The 22288-nt window shown below is 43.0% G+C and overlaps 1 protein-coding gene across 9 annotated transcripts in view; it reads left to right on the top strand.

The window, feature by feature from the left end:
- The window catches only part of LOC121272215 (tetratricopeptide repeat protein 7A-like), a 319628-nt gene that overhangs the window by 122747 nt on the left and 174593 nt on the right, over window positions 1–22288 (top strand). For 8 of the 9 annotated variants that reach the window (XM_041178745.1, XM_041178766.1, XM_041178758.1 and 5 more), the window contains one exon: window positions 7333–7437. The exons of the other annotated variant lie outside the window; for it this stretch is intronic. In XM_041178745.1, coding sequence (XP_041034679.1) covers window positions 7333–7437 — 105 coding nt within the window. The remainder of the gene's footprint in view (window positions 1–7332; window positions 7438–22288) is intronic. 9 annotated transcript variants of the gene reach the window in all.

Consider the following 22288-nt stretch of genomic DNA (forward strand, 5'->3'; position numbering starts at 1 on the left):
ACAACAAGTGCTCAGTAACATGCACTTTTGTGCATTTTAGATTTTTTTTGTGCTCTTCTTGTTGATCGTTTGGTCCTCATGTGCCTTTGCCAATTGTTCAAATTAACTTGGCCATTGGAAATTTCCATCAGTTGGTTCGTAATAGAAGTCCCTCTATATAATGGCCCAAATCTTCAGATAAAAAAAATCCATTTATCTTCCTCCAATTTTCTGGGCAATCTTCCGATGGAGGATCCTTCCAAACTCACTCAGCGCAGGAAACCTAAGAGACATTGGTGAAGGGAGTCCATGCAGAAGCCGCATACACTTTTTATGGCACTAGCTGCCATAATCTGGTAGGTGAAGACTGTAAATGCCCTGGAGCTGCTCTGAACAGTGACAGAGAGAAGGTAAGGGGGTAGGGTGAATGAGTTAAGTGGTTAAAGAGGTAGGTTCGGTGAGTTAGTCAGTGAGTTAAGTTGGTAGTGGGGCAGGTTGGGTGAGCTAAGGGGGTAGGAAGGCAAGTGGATGAGGTGGCAGCTGGGAAGGTGCTGAGGTTCGGTTAGGGGAAGATGGGTGTCAGTGGGGGGTTGGGCGGGGTGTCGGGGAAGTTAGGTGGCGGGGCTAGTCAGGTTGGGTCAGGGCTAGAGGCTGATGTCAGGGTGGTAGTCAGGGGCTCAGCGTGGGTGGTCAGTGTGAGTGATTGGGGGAGCAATTGTATAGTTACCCAGGAGTTAGACTAGAATTTTTCTGTCTTAACATTTCCTGGGTAAGTATTCAGGTAAGTTGGAGCCATCCAAAGCCTCTGACTCTAATTCAGATGGAGACTTTTTTGGAGGACCCTGGGGAGCAGGGGAATTGCCCACTGAAAGTTCAAACTTCCCAGCCAATTCCCACTGAGTCAGTGCTTTGGGACTCCAAAAGGGTCCTGTAGCTCATCTTGGGTGGACAGTATGTCCTGTCCTCAATGATTTGGAGACCAGACGATCTGGGCCATTGTGATTTGAAGAAGAGGATATAGTTGCATGATAAATGCTCTGAAGCCTGCCCACATCAGCAGATGAAGGTGAATATTCTTCACTTTGGCAGTCAGTTAGTGCATAGGATCATAGAATGAGATAGCACAGAAGGAGGCCATTTGCCTATCGTACCTATGCTAGCTCTTTGAAAGAACTATCCAGTTAGTTCCATTCCCATTGTTTGTTATCCATAGTTCTGAAAATTTCACCCCTACAGGCATTTATCCGATTTCATTTTAAAAGTGACTATTGAATCTACTACTGTCCTTTCGGGCAGTGGATGGCAGATTATAACAACTCTTTGTGTACTGTAATTTTTTCCCCCTTATGTTGCCTATGGTTCTTTTGCCACTAAGTCTTTGTTTTCTGGTTCATTGAGTCATAGAAGCTAGCAGCACATTGGGCACATCATGCCAGTGCTGGCTCTCTGAAAGAACATCTCTTAGTCCCACATCCTGACATTTTTAACTCTGTAAGTTCCACATCCTCAAGTAACTGTCCATGTTTTCAAGTGGAGCATTTCAGATCTCGATAACTCTGAGTGAAAAAAAATTCCCTTCACCTCCCCTTTTAGATTTTTTGTGAATAATTTTAAATCTCCAGCCACTGGAGGAAATAAACACCAGATGGGAGAATTTTTCCCTCTCTACTCTTTTAACCTCAATTAGGTCACCACTTAATTTTTTCTTTCCCAGGTAGAAAAGTCCTAACCTTACCAAGCTCTCAGCAGCTGCAACTTGTGGCACCTTTAATATAACAAGGTGATCCAAGGATTGTTATAAGACAAAATTTGACACGGAGCCAAATAAGGAGCTATTAGAGCGGATGATAAGCTTGTTCAAAAAGATAGGTCGTAAGGAGCAATATAAGGGAAAAAAGCATGGTAGAGAAGCAGAGAGGTTTAGGGAGGGAATTCCAGAGCTTAGAGCCTTGCCAGTTGAAGGCACGCTCATCAATACAAACATACATACATATGAATATATGAACTAGGAGCAGGAGTCGGCCACTTGGCCCTTCAAGCCTTCCCTGCCATTTAGTAAGACCATGGCTGATCTGATTGTAACCTCAGCTTCCCGGGATGAATTTTCGGGTTGGCGAGCGGGGGCAGGGCCCGCTCGCCGACGCTTAAAATGGCGCACAGTGAAGTTGGGCATGCGTCCGGACGTCACTGCACATCATTTAGATTGCCAGTTCATTGGGTGCGCAGCCCCACTGAACTGTCAAAGGCCTATTAAGGCCATTAAGAAAGTAATTAAATTTGTTAAGAATGCTGCCTATCCAACCTTAAGGTTGGTGGGCCAGTGAAGAGCCCAGGCGGCCTTCACATTTTTCATGAAACCTCATCCACAGGCGCGATGAGGTTTCACGAAGCGTTTATTAATTAAATAAAAATTTTTGAAAACATTAATGGACATGCCCCAGCTCATGCGACGTTTTCACATGAGGGGACATGTCCTTAAATTTTTTTTTTTACCTTTCTTCAATGTTTAATAAATGAAAGTAATCCCCCTGAGGCACCTTCCAAGTGTGCATCATGCTAGGCGGGCCTTAATTGGCCCACCCACGTAAAATGGCAGCACGGCCCCGATCGGATTCGCGCACAACCCCTGAGACAGGGGGAAATTTCTGCCCCACATTCCTGCCTACCCCGATAACCTTTCACCCTCTTGTCAATCAAGAATCTATCTAGCTCTACTTTAAAAATGTTCAAAGATTCTGCTTCCATTGCCTTTTGAGGAAGTGAGTTCCAAAGACTCACGACCTTCTGTGCAAAAAAAATTCTCCTCATCTCAGACTTAAATGAACAACCCCTTATTTTTAAACAGTGACCCCTAGCTCTAGATTCTCCCATACAAGGAAACATCCTCTCCACATCCACCCTGTCAAGATCCCTCAGGATCTTAAAGGTTTCAATTAAGTCACCTCTTACTCTTCCAAATTCCAGTGGATACAAGCCTAACCTGTCCAGTCATTCCTCAAAAGACAACCCGCCCATTCCTGGTATTATTCTAGTAGACCTTCTCTGAACTGCTATTAACGCATTTACATCCTTCCTTAAATAAGGAGACCAATATTGTACACTATATTCTAGATGTGGTCTCACTAGTGCCCTGTATAACTGAAGCATAACCCCTCTACTTTTTATTCAACTACGCTCACACAATAAGCAATAACATTTTGTTAGCTTTCCTAGTTACTTGCTGTACCCGCAAACTAGCCTTTTGTGGTTCATGCACTAGGACTGCCAGATCCCTCTGCATCTCAGAGCTCTGCAATCTCTCGCCATTTAGATAATATGCTTCTTTTTTGTTCTTCCCCCAAAATGGACAATTTCACACTTGCCTACATTATATTCCATTTCCCAGATCTTTGCCCACTCACTTAACCTATGTATCTCCCTTTGTAGCCTCCTTATGGTCTCTTCACAACTTAATTTCCTACCTATCTTTGTGTAGTAGAGCAATTAAAATTAGGGATGTTTAAGAGACCAGATTAGAGGACCATACATATCTTGGAGGGTTGTGAGACTGAAGGAGATTACAACAATAGGGAAGGTTGAGGCAATGGAGGCATTGAAAACAATGGTGAACGTTTTAAAGTCAAGGCATTGCATAACTGGGAGCCAATGTAAGTCAACGAGCACAGGGGTGATGGGTGAACAGGACTTGATGTGAGTAAGGGCACAGACAGCAGAGTGTTGGATGACCTCGGGTTTATGGAGGGTGGAACATGGGAGTGAATTGGAATAGTCGAGTCTAGTGGTAACAAAAGCATGGACGAGGGTTTCAGTAGCAGATGAGCTAACGCAGGGACAGAGTCAGGTCATGTTACAGAGGTAGAAATAGACAGTTATAGTGCAGATATGTGGTTAAAAGCTCAGCTTGAGGTAAAATGTGACACCAAAGTTGTGAACAGTCTGGTTCTGCCTCACAGTTACCAGGGGAGAGGGTGGTTTCAGTGGCTAGGATATCTGAGTTTGTACGGGAGCTGAGCACAGTAGCTTCAGTCTTCCTCACATTTATTTGAAAGAAATTTCTGCTCATCCAGTACTGGATGTCAGACAAGCAGTCTGATCACTTGTTCTAGCATCTCTTTATATATACCCTATATTTTATATTCAATGCCTCTATTTATAAACCCAGAAACCTATTACTTTATTACAATCTGTTCAATTTGCCCTGCCAGCTTTTAAAATATTTTCAAAATTCTGCCATTTATAATTATGGTTACCAACCCTTCTGCCACTTGAAACAGAATTTGCCAGCACTGGCATGGTGGGGGGGGGGGGGGTGGGGGGTTAGAGAGAGAGCTGGTGGTGGTGGTGGGTGGGTTTGATTCCTGATATTCAGCAGCATTTGAGGCAGGTGGGGTTAGGTTCCTATAGACTGACACCATTGTGGAGGGGAGCCTGGGGGTTTTGAGAATTGTGGAATGGGAACCGGAGATTTAATAGAGCTGATACCTGGAATGTAGAGTTGTTTCATTGGTGGATTCCTGGAGTATGTCAGGAATGAGGGAAATGGGAGGATATAGAACTGATAGCTATGATGGTTGTGTTATGTGCCAGATATGGCAACACTGGATTTCTGACCACCATTGAATGATCCCTGCTAGAAGTGCCCATGAGGATGGTATTGATCACCACCATGATGCTCCCTTCCTCCTGGACTTCCTGCACTCACCAGCAGCTCTTACATATGCATAGTTGAGCTAAAGTAAAGCACCTATAGACTGGTGCCACAGCAGCAACTTGACGCCTTCAAGAAAAAAGTGGAGAGAAATGGTAGAGAAATTTTGAGAAAGGATGAACATTGTGGTCTTGTTGTGCAGGAACACATTCCTGCACATCTGCTTGCTCAGGCAGCCAATAGTATAATGACAGCTACAGTGGAGTGAGGGCTATGTTAGGCTGCAATCATCTCTGTCATTCAAGCTGAACTGGAAGTCTGATGAGAAGGATGTATTTCTTCTCCTTCAGAACATTCTTTTTTTTAAGGGCTAACTTTTTATATTTGTTTTAATTCTACAGAAATCAAATGCTGTCCCAATTGAGAGAAAAATCTCTGGTACAAATAACTGTTTACATTTTAAATGTCACCATTAGCTCATTTATAAAAGTCAGACCATTTCAATGAATTATAATTAAATGCTAACAGCCTATTATTTTCTGCCTGCCACTTCTCCCAAACTTTTGGAATATCTTCACTTGAACAGTAAGTGCTGTGATGATGACGTTTGTGAACCTGCTTTGAAACAGTAAGTTCTATTTCTTCAGAGAGCCAATAACTCTATGATTCAAATTAAATGCTGTGAGGAAAATCATGCCAATTTATACATCTTCAGTTCAACTGTCTTACGCTGTCAGGCTCAGTAACGGTTCCTTGTTAGCTGATCAGATGATGTCATCAGTAAATAACAGAAAAGGGACCGATCCCATGTTACCACGGTGGCTTTCCTAATTCTTGTAACTTTGTAAGGGAATGGTGTATCCCTGAAGAACCATTTTTATGAATCTCCCACTGAAATTATGGCAGGAAATTTGGAAATTCAAGGTCGGGATGTTAATAATTTCTTTTAGTTTTTTAAAGGGTAGTGACATAAGCTCAATATTGCACTTGAATTTAAAGCTTACCAGAATAAGGAAGGAGCACCCTGATGACTCAGTGTTAAATCAGTCCTAGTATTGTACCTGACTTGGCTAATTTCACCCTGGGTGGGGATAGAGGCACTAAAGTTAATTCCAGTGTACCCCCCAGTAGGGATGGAAAAATGATCCAGATGCCCATTCCCTGATTGCTCTGCAATTATCTCCTCTTTGGAATTTTTGTGGACATAAGATCAGGTCTGCTGTGATATCCCCCAGGCTCCCTGCTCCTGAGCCATAATTGAATCGTGTGTTAACACTTACTGTGCAGTCCTACACATGTTGAGTGGTCATTTGGATGAGGTATGCCAAAGGGAAGGTTGCTGTTGGTTGTGAGAATTGGCCAGCATGAGTCATCTCCTTTAAGATAGGAAAGAATATTGAAGAAGAAAAACCTAACCAAGAGGAGGAGATATACCAATTACAGAATGGCTAATCTTGTTCTTTCATACTTAAAAACTTTCTTTCGTTAAATATTTTGCACTGGAAGTGACTTTGTGCCGGACGCATGATACCAAAGAGAAAATTGTTTTCATGGTGGTTATTAATGTCAAGTTTTACATTCTGCATTTTAATTATTTGTTACAATAATGAGGTTTATGAAATTGTTATGTTCAGAACTGCGTCTTTAATTGAGGGTAAAGCGACCTTGTTCTGGTAACCTGGTCTGAAGTCTGCTTAACAATAGGCCTGGGTGATGTGACTGTTAAAGATTAAAGGGAGACCTGGGTTGTTTGGGTGGAAAGAAGGTGTAAGGTATTCACACTTGCAGATAATGGCAGGAGCATCTGTGTTTACAGCAGTTAGACTCGTAGTCTCTGAAGATGTTGAGAATGTTGGGTTGTGAGCACTTATGCTTCAAATTGTTTATTTACTTCCAAGGTAAAAGAGAATTGTGGTCCTAAGCAGATCAGAATTTCTATCTGGATGCAAGGCCCATGTGATTTATGTTGCCATGGAGATAGGTCTTGAGAGGGAAAGGGATTCTAAGATATCCCTGAAAGTCTCAGATACAGTTAGTCTGCCAGCATCCAGGAGAAGAGGGAGCAGCTAGAGGCTGAAAGTCTCTACGGTTCATTGTGCAGAAATACAGATCGGACCTCGCGCTCAGATTGTAAAGACCAAATTTGTAAGGATTTGAAATGAGACTGGGAGATTCACCTAACTTGCATTAGTAGGGGGGGGAATCGCCAGGAAAAACCCTCACCACAAAATGCCTTTCTGGGGTTAAAAGTTATCAGGCTGAGAAAGGAAAAGAACGGAAGTAAACCCTTAGGAGCTGAGAATCACTTTGAACTGGATCAGGGAAAGTTGAATGACTACTAAAGGGATAGGGTAAAGTATATCTGCAGTGATTTATAGTTGTGTTAAAAGTAAAAGGGGGAAGTTGTGTTCTATTGTTTAAAGTATAAGTTGCCTACAAAATTCATGCTTACTCAATAGTGCTTTTAGTCTGTTTGTTACAGCAAAAGGCTTAAAACATGCAATCTTGTATTATCATTTCAGCTATCAACTGCAAGTTCAAATTTCTTTTTAAAAGTTAATAGTCTTTACAGAGATCGTAACGTGTTTCTTACAATAGGTTTGTTAATGGTTCCTTTCTGAATAGTGAGAAACTCAATTATGCTGAAAGTAAACAGAAAAAATATTCAAGGACAAAATAACTTTGGATCACTTTTTGATTTTCAGTCAACTTGGGCTGTTTCTGCTCTCAGAGAGTGTGCACAACTCCATCCCAATGATCCAAGCATACCACTCATGGCTGCCAAGGTCTGCATTGGATCTCTGCAATGGGTAAGTGTATTCCTCCCCTGAATCGTTTTATGTAGCAGGGAGTGGAATTTACAGTATATGTTGCACACTCATTATTTGGACATTACCATTCTGTGGTACAGTGACATGAGCAGCTGCACATTTCTACTACTAGATGGAGCATAAGTTTGAACAGCTGAAGATTACCATAGCTACAGCATCACTAATACACTGTGAGGGAAATTTGCTTTGTGTTGACTTTCTCTGAGCTAAGCCACAAGACATCCACTAATATCTGTTAACAAAGTAAATGTGTAGTTTGCATGTTCTGTTGCTTCCTTATCACAGGTTGCTGTTAAAACGATGCATCCGTCTACTCATTATGAAGTGATACCATGGGGAGGCCTGACAATATATTGATAGGTTCCAAAATTCATTTTGTGAGCTTCACTCAGTAAGTTTTGAGAATTGGGGAAAAATGTATTAGCTTTTTACCTTTGATTTCTCAGAAATATTATTGAAGTTGTTCACCCCTGCTAATCTGCCCTATACCAACCTGATAATTAAAAGATGATAAGTTACTGTGAGAGTACAAGTGACACACAGGCTTGGCCTAAATAGCCAAGTGGTTATGGTACTGGGTTTGTAACCCTAAGATCAAGAGTTCAAATCTCACAATGGCAAACTATGAAACAATGTAACTTCATCTGAAACAGATGGAAACATGTTTGTACTCGAAAGAGTTACAAGTGACACACAGGCTTGGCCTAAATAGCCAAGTGGTTATGGTACTGAGTTTGTAACCCCAAGATCAAGAGTTCAAATCTCACAATGGCGAAACAATGTAACTTCATCTGAATAGGAACAGATGGAAACGGGTTTGTACTCGAAAGAGTTACAAGTGACGCACAGTCTTTTGGGAGCAGCGTTCTTAAAGGGCTGGATATGACATGTTATAATGGTTAATGATGGTACAAGTTAAAGGATGTAGCAAACATTGTAATTTTAGAGTTCTAAGCACATTCGCATTCTCTAGAAAGGGGGACAGGGAAGAAACATGAAAGCATTGAAATCGTGTGATGAATTTTGTGTAGTAAGAGGAATTTGGCTTCTATGGCATGAAGGAGCAATGGGAAGGAACAACACTAAACCAAAATTGTAGGTTGGGATCAAGTATCTGTTGGTCTGAATTAGACAATTTTGCCTGTAACTTAGACAACAAAATTGCAAAGACTTTTATGATTTTTTTTCTAAAACAAGCCCATGAAAACTTACAAATCTGACTATTTCTCTTTTTTACAATAGCCCCCTTACTAATTCTGCTATTTTTATGATCACTAGCCAGCAAGCAAATTAGCTGGAAGTGCTAAAGCATAAAAGATTGACCATATGCATTTACAAACTTGGCAAATTGCCTGTTTTCCCCGTCTGCAGTGCAATGTGAGGCTCTCAGCTGAATATGTAGTCAGCATTTCATCTATTTTAATCATGTGTAGTTCAGAGAGACTCAAATGGGCGTATCAGCAATGCTGCGGAGGTGGTAGAGTCGGGAAGGTTAATTATTATTGACAGGATCTGCATTGGCCTCTGCAGTCTCTAATAAAGTTTCTGTGGTATAATCAAACAGCACCTGCAATTCTGAACCTTCTCCTGCAACTTTCAAGGAGAAATACTACTTTCTTATTCTTTGTCAGCACTTCCAAATGTGCAGTCTTGTTAAAAGTTTGTGGGGGGTAGGGAGTGGATAATTACTATTTCTGATTGATTCTCATGGTGATATTGGGTGACGGGGAGAGAAACGGACATTTTGTAAATCTGCTTCAAATGTAATTAGTTGTCTGATCATACCAGGCTTAGTGCAGAACCTTTTTAAAAAAAATTGCAGCTTTGAGATGGTGTGCGCGTAGCTTGTTTCTGCCTTACCAGATTCACCCCGTTCCCCCACCCACCCACCACATCACCCCTGCTTCATGCACCTAAAAGAACAGGCTGGTGGCCTTGTCCAAGTCCATACTAGTCTCTAACTTGCCAAAATGCAAGAGGGAAATTATTCTTTTCTGCTTCCTGTGGGAAGAGGCGTCCCCACCTTCAGCTACTGTTGTTCTCTGTGCAAGCCTTGCCGAGATTATATATTGTGTACGTGGGTGTGTGTGGAGGGTTTGGGGGGGCAGTGGGTGGTGGTTGTGGGCGTTGGTAATTTCAAGCCCAATTTTGCAACACCATTTAAGCATAAAGTTGTTCCTCTGGGTCCCAGTTATAATGCCTCCTGAGGACAGTGACTCATGCTGAGTTATTGGGCAGGTTTTCCCATGGGCTTCAGGATCCCAACGGCAGGACCAAATGGGAACCCTCAGCCCACACTTACCAGGAGCCTAGCTGGGGTGGGGGGGGGGCGCTATTTTCCCAGAAGCGGCTCCTTTTGGCTGTCTCCAAGCTCACCCTCCTGCTAAGGACGGCAGGTGGGCTCCTCTGGCTCTAAACCCAATCACATGGCCAGCAGCTGTAGAGACCTGGCAGCTCTACCGAGAGAGATGGAAGCTGGAGAGGCAGGTAGGACGTCTTGAGGGTCTCAAAATAGAGGCGCACTGGGAGGCATAAATTTGAACTATAAATTCAGAGGTTTCGAGCAGGCAGGCCCCTATCAGCAGAGAGGGGAATCCCTCCAGCGGTAACATTTGGACTACTGGTATGGCCTTTGCTGCTGCTGGTCCTCTGTTTGGGGGTCGAAGCCTGTACCTCCAATGTCCCCTGAGTATTCCCAAATGCTGAGAGTGCTGCTCAGTGGCAGGCCTGCTAAATCGCCCATAGTTGAGGCTTTAATTATTTAAATTGGCTACCTATCACCTTGCAGTGGGTAACTGATCCACATGCCTGTCTACCACTGGGAAATTTCCCTGGCGGCATGAATGTGTCAGGAAGCCAGCCAGACGTGGTTTTCCACCATTTCCCAGCCTCCCCCCAGCTCCTAGCCCACCACACCTAGCCCAGGAAAATTCTGCTCATATTTCCATGGATGCTGACACTTTTGTCAAGTGGCCATTCTGCAGAGTCAACCTATGTAAGTGACTAATGTCAGGCTGTTCAGTTGTGTTGTGCTAGATTGCTTGTCCTGTCCTTGCCTGGCATCTACTCAAGTCACTACACAACATTCTGGAGAAGAATAAAGCGAAATACTGTGGATGCGAGAGATCTGAAATATAAAACAGAAAATGCTGGAAAAACTCAGCAGGTCTGGCAGCATCTGGGAGAGAGAGACAGAGTTAATGTTACGAGTCTATATGACAATAGTCAGGAGAACACCGGCTAATACCTTTTCACTCCTCTTCTCCCTGACCCCCCTTCACCCGCCCCTGGTGAGATTTATAGTTACACTGTGATGTAAAATTTGGCTTGAAATTTAATCCTGTGTCAGTCATGGCTCAGTTGGCTGCCTCTGAGTCAGAAGGATGAGAGTTCAAGTTCCACCCCAGAGACTTGAGCACAACAATCTAGACTGATGCTACAGCGCAGTACTGAAGGCAGTCTTTCAGATTAGGTGTTAAACTGACTCTCTGATTGCCCCTCATGTAGATGGAAAAAAATTCAATGGCACGATTTGGAAGGAAGAGTAGGGAAGTTATTCCTGGTGTCCTGGCCAATATTTGTCACTGAATTAACATCACTTAAAAAAAAATCAGATGATCTGGGGGAGAATTTTCTCCCTGTCGGGGTTGTGTGGGGGTGGGTGCGGAGCTGATTGGCGCCCCTGATGGACTGGGCGCCGTCGTTTTACATGGGCGGGACAATTAAGGCCCTCCCAGCATGATATCCGCCCGGAAGTGCTGTGCGGGCGGGGTGGGGTGGGGGGTTGGTGGGGGGTGCCTCAGTCGGGAGTGTGCTCTTCCGTGCATGTGCGTGAAAGAGTGCAGAAATGGGTGCCTCAGGGAGATTAGTATTAAGTTTAAACAGTTTAATAAAGTGTTGAAAATTTTTTTATGACATGTCCCCTCGTGTGAAACTATCACATGAGCTGGGGCATGTGCATTAATTTTTAATAAAAATTTTTCCGAAAATTTTAGATCATTCGTGAAACCTCATCCCACCTGTGGATGAAGTTCCATGGAAAATGCGAAGGCCACCTCGGCTCTTCACCTGTCCACCAACCTTAAGGCTGGACGGGCAGCTCAGCTGATTGCCTTAATTGCTTTTTAAGAGGCCTTACTAGGCCTTTGACAGATCGGCGGGCGTGCAGCTGAGTTGACTGGGCATCCACCAAACTGAAAATCTAAATGAGGCGCAGTGACGTTGGGACGCACACCCGATGTCACCCTATGTTGTTTTACGTCTCAGCGAGCGGGCCCTGCCCTGCTCGCCTAGCCAAAGATTCTGCCCCTGGTCTTCATCACAGATGTGCGATCTTGCTGTGTATACAATTGACTGCCACAATTCCAACACTACCACAGTGATTAGATTTCAAAAGTACTTCATTAGGCTGGAAAGTGCTTTGGGGCCTCCTGAGATCATCAGTATAAATGTAAGTCCATCTTCCTTTTAGTGCCTGCTTAGCCCTGGGTGTTGAGAGCAATCATAATGACTGAGTGACACTATTTGAAATCAAGTATCTTAGCACAGTCAAGGGATTAAATCTGCAATTTTCCTGGCTGTGATTAATGTGTGCATATAACAATATACCACTATTGAGAAATTTTGATTTGAAGCTCAATTTCTCATCATGACTTAACTGTCAATTTGCACACCACAATGCAGGAAGGAGTTACATGTACTCCTATACTATTGGAGAGACACTATCTTATCAATGCTTGGCAGTGCTGACACTGCAGCAGTGGACTTTTGAATCGAGTTAAAGGCAGGGATTCTATGCAGATATAATCTTATTTATTTGAGCTAAGTAAGCAACCAAATGTTTATGCAGATCTTGGATTAGTACCCAAAGTTTCCACTATAGAGATGGAATTACTAAATGCAGAGCTGCGTGCAAGTCCGAGGAATGACAGAGGAGGAACACTAATCACTTTTCTCTCAGGGCCAGGTAAGCAGGTCCAGAAGATTGGAGGGATAACCTTAGAGCCTCCATACCTATCCCCTGGGAAGACGCTGGGAGGCTGCCTTCATGAGCCTGGGAAAAAGGCTGTCAATAGGGCCTACAGTTATTCAAATTGACTGTTTGCCTGCCTCTGGTCAGTGGTGGCTGAACTGATGGCATGTACACTACTGGTTAAATGACCTGGCATTGGGACTGTATCAGCGAACCATCCTGATGGCAATTCCCTGGCATTTCACAGCATCCCCACCCAATTTCACTCAACCCCCAGCTATCCTCCTAGCCTACCATCAGACGGCTGGTAAAATCTCACCCAGTGTTTGTTGCAGGACCATAAAGTTTTGATTCCTGTGCTACATTGTTAGCTGTTGTTGTTAAGAATGACACTATAGGGTGTAGAAAGTCATCAGGGTGATTACTTGGTAGTGACAACTGCTTTAGGCTGCATGAGGATGGGCACTGTGTGGAAACAGAATTATGTCCTGCAGTGAAACAGCTTGACAGTGTTCACTGACTGTGATCACATGTGAAGAATGACTACTTGTGTGAGATAGTGGCCGGTGATTAGTACCTAGATCTTTGTACTGCTATGGTCAATGCCTCTAGGAGAGAATATTTTCAAATTGCTTAAAAAAAAACAATTAAAATATTTTCTGATCCAGCTAAGTGCTACCATGAGCCATGGGTGACACCTATTTCGAATATGACATACTGCTCTTGTATGGTTGTCTTTTCAGTGCTTGTTACTGGCAATCCAAGTGTCCTGCTCTGGTTTACGTAATGATTGCAATTGTCAGAAGGATATTAACTGTATGGGAGTGGGTTGGTGTACACATTCTCCATCTGGCAATGCAGCTGACGTCAGTTTAATTTGTCGCCATGTTATCCCATATATACATTAACCAGTACAAATTCGTTTAGAAGCATGTGCTACACTAGCTAACAGTCTAGTATGAAAACTCCCACTTAGTATAAAGTAATCTTCACCATTTTAAGTGTGCAATTGCATCTTCGGACCTCCAAAAGGTAATATTTATATAACTTGCCAAAGCACATTAAAACTAGGATGTTAAAAGTTAAGCACAGAGTTAAGACGTTAAAGTTTTTTTTTAGTTCACACTTTTATTTGCACAGGTGCGCCTATTATCCTAAAATTGCAAAGGGAAGTTCCATATTCCACTAAATTTCATTCTTGACTGTCAATGGAAGTGCAAGGGCTTTGTTGGTGCATTTGAACTTCCATTCCTTTCAGTTGTATACTATTCCAAAATGCTCCTGGCCAACCTACCATATTCTACCTTCTATAAGCTTGAGGTCACCCAAAACTTTGATGCTCATGTCCTAACCTACACGAAGTCCCCTTCACACATCATCCCTGTACTCATTGACCTACATTGCTTCCTGGTTAAGTAACACACTGATTTTAAAATTGTTATCCTAATTTTCAAATCCATCTATGGCCTCACCCCTCCCTATCTTGATAACCTCCACTCTTTCTCCTTTTAGATGCACCTTTACCCTACCTCTGAATAAACATTTGGTCAACTACCCTAATATCTCCTTATGTGGTTCACTGTTAAACTTTGTTTGATAATGCTCCTGTGAAATGCCTTGGAATGTTTTACTGTGTTAATGACACTATCTAAGTGCAACTTATTGCCACCTAAGCACCTTCAAATAACTGGCCAGTGCTTCCATGGAGGCTATTGAAGGACAGGTATGTGATGGGCTTTAACATGGAATGACAGTAAAGTGACTCTTATTCGGCCAAAGAATACTGGAATAAAAATTCTTTATTTCTCATGGGAAGTGGAAAGAACCATTAGAGGTGTAGTATTAGAAGTTAATTAGTCCCTCTGCTGGACCTATCAGGGGTGAACTTGATGTGAGTGGGCTTCAATTGGACCATGCAATTTGTGGGTAAGTTGTGCTGGGCAAAGACTGGGATGCGGGTTCTGCATCTATTTGCAGCTCAATCATCCTCCACCTCCCTACCCCCATCTTCTATTGGAATTGTGACAGATTTGTGCTCCTTGCTGACTGCAATTTCCATAAATATGGTCCTATCCTATATTAGACTTTTAAAATACGCGCGCACACCAAATAGCTACATCTCTAACCTTTATAAATCATCCAGCAGGCTGTTTATAAACACAGTGCTGATTTAGGTACCTTTCTTTTCTTAATAATTTTTATCCCTTTTCTGTAGACATTGTGGGTAGTTCTCAGAAGATTGGGTGTCCTGGAGGTTTCTATCCATCTCTGCTTATGTTCAGTATGCAGTTCAATGATTGGGATGCAGGCTGAATGGGCTAGAGGGAATAGTGTCCAAATCGCCAGTTGATTCTACAACAGGGGACATAGTGGGTGTTCTGGAGGTTTCTTTCTGTGTCTGCTTCTGTTCACAATGTATATCAATGATTTGGATGTAGGCTAAATGGACTAGAGGAAGTGGTGTCCAAATCTGCAGATGATTCTACAGTCGGGGACATAATGAATAATTATGAGGACCAAAAGATTTTGATAAGATGGTAGAATGGGCAAAAAAGTGGCAGATGGAAGGTAATTTCTGTAAACATAAGGTGGTACCTATTAGTCAAAATAACGAAAGTAGTAATTATACTTTGAATGTGGAAACTGGGTAATTTGGAAGAGCAGGGGCATTTAGTGTTCCTGTTCATAAGGCATTAAAATTGCATCTCAAATGGTTAAGAAAGTAGCATAGAATAAAGAGGTTGAGATGCAATTATGAATCTATATAAAACTCTAGCAAAGTACTGTGTTTAGTTTTAGACTCCAGACAATAGGAAGGATATTGAGGCAATGAGAGGGTATACCACAGAATCACTAGGAAACTGAGCTCGTGTGGCTCAGTTGGTAACACTCCTGAACCAGAAGACCCAGATTCAAATCTCACTCCTGGACTTGTTGGCCATGGAAGGAGTGTTTGTATGGTTCAAAGCAGGTTGTTAAGCAGCCTACAAAATCCTTGCAAAATTCCATACCCCTCCCCAAGGAAGTAATAAAGTGTGAAGATACATAAAGAAACTAAGGTATCGCTAAATGATAAGCTGAGGAGGTTTATGTGGAGCGTAAACATCAATATGGCTCAGTTGATCCAAATGGCCGTAATTGGTTGTGCTGTAATTTCTGTGTGATGAATACAGGAAATAGGAATATGAAGAAAGCCTTGAAAATTGCTTTCATTGAAACGGAGGAGATTAAAGGAGATTTGATAGGTGTTTAACATTATGAAGGGATGGACAGAGCAGATAGAAAAGGACTTTCAGTGATTGAGGAATATAGAGCAAGAGACATTGATGCAAGGTTAAATATAAGAGATTCTGGTCAGATCTTGTTATACAATTGTGAGACTGTGGAATGCACTACCAGAATTAGTGTTGAAGCAGCAGCCATGTTAACATTTAAGCAAGGGTGTTTAAAGGTAAGGAGCATGAAGGAATAGAATGACCACATGGGATTAAGACTTCAGTTCAAGGAGGATTAATACAAATTGAATCTGGTTGGACCAAAGAGTCTGTTATAATTTCTATGTAGCTGTATGCTTTTTTAATTTGAAACGTGCAACTGGTAGAAAGATTCATTCAATTAGGGCTAGATTTCAGCTCTGATCTGTTAGATGAAAGGGAAGTAGTGTATTTAGTCTGTCATAATCCCTGTTCTGCCTAGCGAAGAAACAGTGGGTGGAATTTAATCCAGGTGATGGGGGTTTCACTGAGTCGCTGGAGAACCGGTAAGAGCCCAGCGTCACCATTTTTAAAAAATATTCGTTCATGGGATGTGGGCGTTGCTGGCTAGGCCAGCATTTATTGCTCATCCCTAATTGCCATTGAGAAGGTGGTGGTGAGCTACCTTCTGGAACCGCTGCAGTCCATCTGCTGTAGGCATACCCACAGTGCTGTTAGGGAGGGAGTTCCAGGATTTGGACCCAAGGACATTGAAGGAAGAGTGATGTACTTCCAAGTCATGATGATCTGTGGCTTGGAGGGTGTGGTGTTCCCATGTATCTGCTGCCCTTGTACTTCTGGATATTAGTGGTTGTGGGCTTGGAAGGTGCTGTTTGAAGAGTCTTGGTGAGTTCCTGCAGTGCATCTTGTGGATGGTACAAACTATTGCTACTGTGCATCAGTGGTGGAGGGAGTGAGTGTTTGTGAGTGGAGTGTCAAACAAGTGGGCTGCTTTGTCTGGATGGTGTTGAGCTTTTTAGAGTTGTTGGAGCTGTACTTATCTAGGCAAGCAGAGAGTATTCCATCACATTCCTGACTTGAGCCTTTTAGTTGCTGGACAGGCTCTGGGGGTCAGGTGACGAGTTACTTGCCGCAGGATTCCTAGCCTCTGACCTGCTCTTGTAGCCACAGTGTTTATATGGCTAGTCCTGTTCAGTTTCTGGTCAATGGTAACCCCCAGGATGTTAATCGTGGGGGAATCAGCAATGGTAATGCCATTGAATGTCAAGGGGTGATGGTTAGATTCTGTCTTGTTGGAGATGATCCTTACCTGGCACTTCTGTGGCACCAGTGTTACTTGTCACTTGTCAGCCCAAGCCTGAATATTGTCCAGGTCTTGCTGCATTTGAATATGGACTGCTTCAATACCTGTGGAGCTGTGAATGGTGCTGAACATTGTGCAATCATCAGCGAACATCCCCACTTCTGACCTTATGATGGAAGGAAGGTCATTGATGAAGCAGATGAAGATGGTTGGGCCTAGGACACTAACCTGAGGAACTCCTGCAGTGATGTCCTGAAATTGAGATGATTGACCTCCAACAACCACAATTATTTTCCTTTGTGCTAGGTATGACTCCAACCAGTAGAGAGGTACCCCCAATTCCCATTGACTTCCGTTTTGCTAAGGCTCCTTGATGTAACGCTTGGTCAAATGTGGCCTTGATGTTAAGGGCAGTCACTCCCACCTCACCTCAACTCTGGAGTTCAGCTGTTTTGTCCATGTTTGAACCAAGGCTGTAATGAGGTTAGGAGCTGAGTGACCCTGGCAGAACCCAAACTGAGCACCAGTGAGCAGGTTATTGCGAAGCAAGTGCCACTTGATAGCACTGTTGATGACCCCTTCCATCACTTTATTGATGGCTGAGAGTAGACTGTTGGGGCAGCAATTAGCTGGGTTTCAATTTGTCCTTTTTTTGTGTACAGGACATACCTGGGCAATTTTCCACATAGTCGGGTAGATGCCAGTGTTGTTGCTGTACTGGAACAGCTTGGATAGGTACACGGAAAGTTCTGGAGCACAAGTGTTCAGTACTATTGCTGGAATATTATCAGGACCCATAGCCTTTGCAGTATCCAGTGTCTTCAACCGTTTCTTACTATCATGTGGAGTGAATCGAATTAGCTGAAGACTGGCATTTGTGCTGCTGGGGACCTCCAGAGGAGACTGAGATGGACCATCCAACTTGGCATTTCTGGCTGAAGATTCTAGCAAATGCTTCAACCTTATTTTTTGCAGTGATGTTCTGTGCTCCCCCATCATTGAGATTGGGAATATTTGTGGAGCCGCCTCCTTCTCCAGTGAGTTGTTTAATTGTCCACCACCATTCACGACTTGATGGGGAAAATTCGCCATATTAATTGCCAGTTAGGCACTTAAATGGCCGGTGGTGGGCCTTCCCCGGGATCAAGGATGCCAATCAGAGGCCAGCAACCCATCATTGCTGTCAGTGCCACCCGGGGAGCAGTGGTAGCTACGGTAATAAAACAACAAAGGCCAGGATCAACAAGGGACCCTGGGTATAGGTGACTGAGAGTGAGATGGGGGTTGCAAGGAGGGGGTCATTGGCTAGAGGTTGCGTGGAGAAATCAGAAGAAAGGTCAGGGGGTTGGCTCTCCATGGGGCCACCATAATTCCCAATGACAGGTCCCTCAATCAGAAACCGAATGCCTGACAGCTAGGGACCCCCCCCCCCCACCCCACGCCACCCCACTCGGAGCCCACAAGCAAACATGCCAGGGTTTGCTTTTTGAGCTTCTTGTATGGCGACTGGTTGAATACCAGCTGGATGAGGCCCTTAAGTAAGTGGGCATTAATTGCCCACTTAAGGGCCTCAATTGGTGCCAGGACAGGGAGGCAGTTCCTGAGCCTTCCCACCCCAAACTTAATTGGGGCAAAGGCGAGAAGGTGGCAGATCCCTACCTGGTACCCTCCTACCCAATTAAGTGCCCCTGCCTCCAAACATGCCTAAGGAGAGCACATTAAATTTCGCCCAGTGTCTTTCCATCAACCATGACTGCCCTATTTCTAAGGGTCTGTGAACTGCTTACCTGCAGCTTTATCAATACCAGTAATCCTCACACGATACACATTGGAGATTTTGAGGAGGACTGTAATGAAGCTAAAAGGATTCAGCTCCTCTTGGGTGCGACATCGAGGCCCTCCCTGAGAATTGTAAGTAATGACATTGGTGTACAGGTTTACCAAGGGAGAGGAATGTGGTGTATAGATTAATGAGTGTGGAAAGAAAAATGTGAACAAAAAGGATTTTAAAACACATCTGTCAAGTTGGATAATTTTCAAGTTGTTTGCATGTGATGAGAGCTAATGTGCTTTTGCCCATTACCCATGCTTTGCCCTTGGAAGCTCCTTCTGAAATCATTTGCTGTTTTCCCCAGAAGGAAGCAGCTTATGCTGACTTAAGTATTATATATATGTATAAATAAACACCTTACTCAAGGGTTTGTTTAAAAAGAACTTTGAGAAACTGTTGGTAGATTAAAGGAGATTAATTACCTTTAATTAATTATCCTGTTTTTAATAAAGTCTAAGATAGAAGAGAAGTGCTAATAAATGCTGAAAATAAGATGGTTAAACTGCAGTTTGGCATTCATTATCAGTTGGGCGGAGAGATGTGCTGCTGCTTTGGCTTCAAAGTCCTAATATCTCTTCCTGGAGCAGTCAGGCTACATATCATCAGTGATCTCATTGCATCCTGGCACTTGCTCAGAGCGCTGTCAGTCTGAATGTGCCAGAATAATTGTGGATTTTTTTCCCCTACGTTTACACTTAAAAATATTGATTTATTTGAAAGCTGTTTCAAATATTCTTTTTTACTCCTTTATTTATAAGCTTCCAATCATCTTGGGTTCACTACAGCAAAAGCGAACAGGAGCTCTGTACTTCTGGTGATTTGTTTTTTTTATTTTGATGCAGGTCTCGTCCAGTCAGCACTGGATGTTCAGATAGTGATCTAAAAGTAAAACCATAAATGCTCAAAGTCGGAAATAAAACTAGCAAATCTTGGAAATACACAGATTATTTAGCGGATGAAAGAAAAAAAAGCCAATCTTTTGGGCTGGGTCAGAGCTGCTGTAGTCAAGGTGAAGAAATCCGTTTCTTACATTTAAATTTAAATAAATTTGGTTGGGGGGAGTGGCAGGGGGAATGCAAACGAAGTAAAAGCCAATGTTCAAAACTGTAAAAGTAGTTAATATACTTTAACCCATGATCTTTCTATTCTCCCCTCTTTGATTTTATAAAATAATGTATTCAGCATTACTGTGTCAGTTGTGAGGAAACATTCCACCTGAGACATTAATCTTGTACTTCCAGCTACTGATCACTCTGACGTACAGTTCCAGTATATTCTGCTTTTATTGCTGAATCTTCTTTTACAATCGAGGTGCAGTGTTTGAATCACTGTGCGACAACATTAACACACCAACAGATTCGGTCTTGCTCTGAATGTACTGAAAAGCTCCCTTGTCAATGCAATGCTGCATTGTGTATTTAACAGGAAATCCTTGCTTGGGAATCCTCATTTGACTGCATTGCGGCTGAAATGTAAAACCTTAAGAATAAACCATCACAATAGGGCCATTTCATTTCAACTAAATTATATGATTTCAGGCTTATCCACATGTGCATGATCTGGAATTCTTATAGTCCTCCAGTAAATGCGGCTCTAAAGTTGCCATTTGTGGGGTCAGGATTGGGACCAGCCGTGGTAACACTCACTACCTGGGCAAATAACAAAGGATTGACACCTGAGTGTCAGGTACTGGATGTGAATCAGCGCTCGAGGAGGGTATTTTGATTTTTTGAAAACAATCAATCAGGCTTCCCAATTTGTGTGTTCAGCACCTACAGGAGAGTTGCTGGATAAAATATTTTTAAAAAGTATTAATGTGCCCCATTATAAGGCTGCAGGCTCCCTAGGGTGTGATACAGTGAGTGCTAGTTTTGTGAATTCATTGAATTTACTCTGGTACAACGGGTTGCTATAGAAACTGATCAATCTGCAGCTTCTTTCCTTGAGCAGAGATGTACAGCCTTTTGGAGCTGGGGAATAAATACAAAGTGAGTGGGCTACATAAGACTGTGTGAGAATGCACCCATCTCATAGACAGAAAATGTAAGATTTGCTGATAGTCAGGGGCAGGTTGTCCACCTTCTTCCTCTCCTGGTTGTGGGTGGTATGCAGCCTAAGGAGGCCGGGAGCACTGATGGGAGCACAATAGGAGGGTTTTTTTAACCATGAAACCTGGCCTGGCTTTGAATAAGGAAAATAGGAAAATAAATAAATAAATGTACTGTGGACTAACCCACATCATGATGAGATGACAGGTAAAACTGGCATAAGAAAGAAGCTAATATTTTAATTATGAATAAGCAGCAGGTGCAAGTGATTGCCGTCATAGGCATTTTACATTCAAACCACAGGTCATCTTCTGTGAATTCATATTTTAATTGGATGAGGTAACATTCCTTGCAAGCTAGTGGTGTTGGCCTACTAGCAGTTCTAACTGGACATTTTGACATTTTTATCCCATTCTTTGTCTCCCTCTCATTTTTACGTAGAATTAACTGCATTTTAGTCCAAGCAATTTTGAGTTTTCAGTCATATTTAAATTGCTAGCTTACTTCGGTTACTATTTGCGCTCTTTTTGGGCACTTTTCCCTGCTCAGTACAAATTTTAGCTCGCATGGACAAGTACACTATATCTTTGTCAGGAATCTTCCTAGCCCAATGGAGCAACTTTGGGGAAGGGGGCCCAGTAACTTCAGAAAAAATGGTGTCAGACCAGTCCTCCCATGTATAACCACCTCCGGCCACTTTTCCCAGGGTCAGGCTGTATGCCTGGACGGCAGCCTGCCCGGCAGCAGCAGGAAGTCAATTAAGACCATGATAGCACCAATTAACCAGCATTTCCTAAGGCAATGACACTTTGCTGGAGCAGCACGGGAGCCCCACAGCGGGCGGGATTTTCCGGCCCCTCCCGCCGATGGGATCCTCTGGTCCTGCCGAAGTCAACAGAGATTTGAATAGCTGGCAGCATCTGCCATGGGGAAACGTGCTGCAGCATGGTCACAAAATCCTGGCCAATGTCTACAGCTGAAGAGGGTGATTGGTGTGTCATGAAATTATTTGCAGAGTTATTTTTAAATGAACGCATTGATTTCATTTAGCACATCTGCGACCAGGGGATGAGACGAGATCGATGGCCCTTGACACCAAGTGTATCAAGCATTTGACCAAGTGTGGTATCAAAGAACCCTAGCAAAATGGAAGTCAGTTGAATCAGGGCGAACACTCTCCACTGATTGGAGTCATACCTAGTACAAAGGAAAATGGTTGTGGTTGTTGAATCGTCTCAACACCAGGAGATCGCTATAGAAGTTCCTCAGTGTAGTGGCCTGATGATTATACAGTGTTCTGCGCCGTTCATGAATTTTCACAGACAGAAGCAGTCCATGTCCACATGCAGCAAGAATTGAACAATGTTCAGTCTTGGGCTGATAAGTTGCAAGTAATATTTGCGCTACACTAGTGGCAGGAAAGGGACATCTTCAACAAGAGAGAATCTAACCATGTCCCCA

Source organism: Carcharodon carcharias, chromosome 2 (genome assembly GCF_017639515.1).
Source record: "Carcharodon carcharias isolate sCarCar2 chromosome 2, sCarCar2.pri, whole genome shotgun sequence".
Taxonomy (NCBI): Eukaryota; Metazoa; Chordata; class Chondrichthyes; order Lamniformes; family Lamnidae; genus Carcharodon; species Carcharodon carcharias.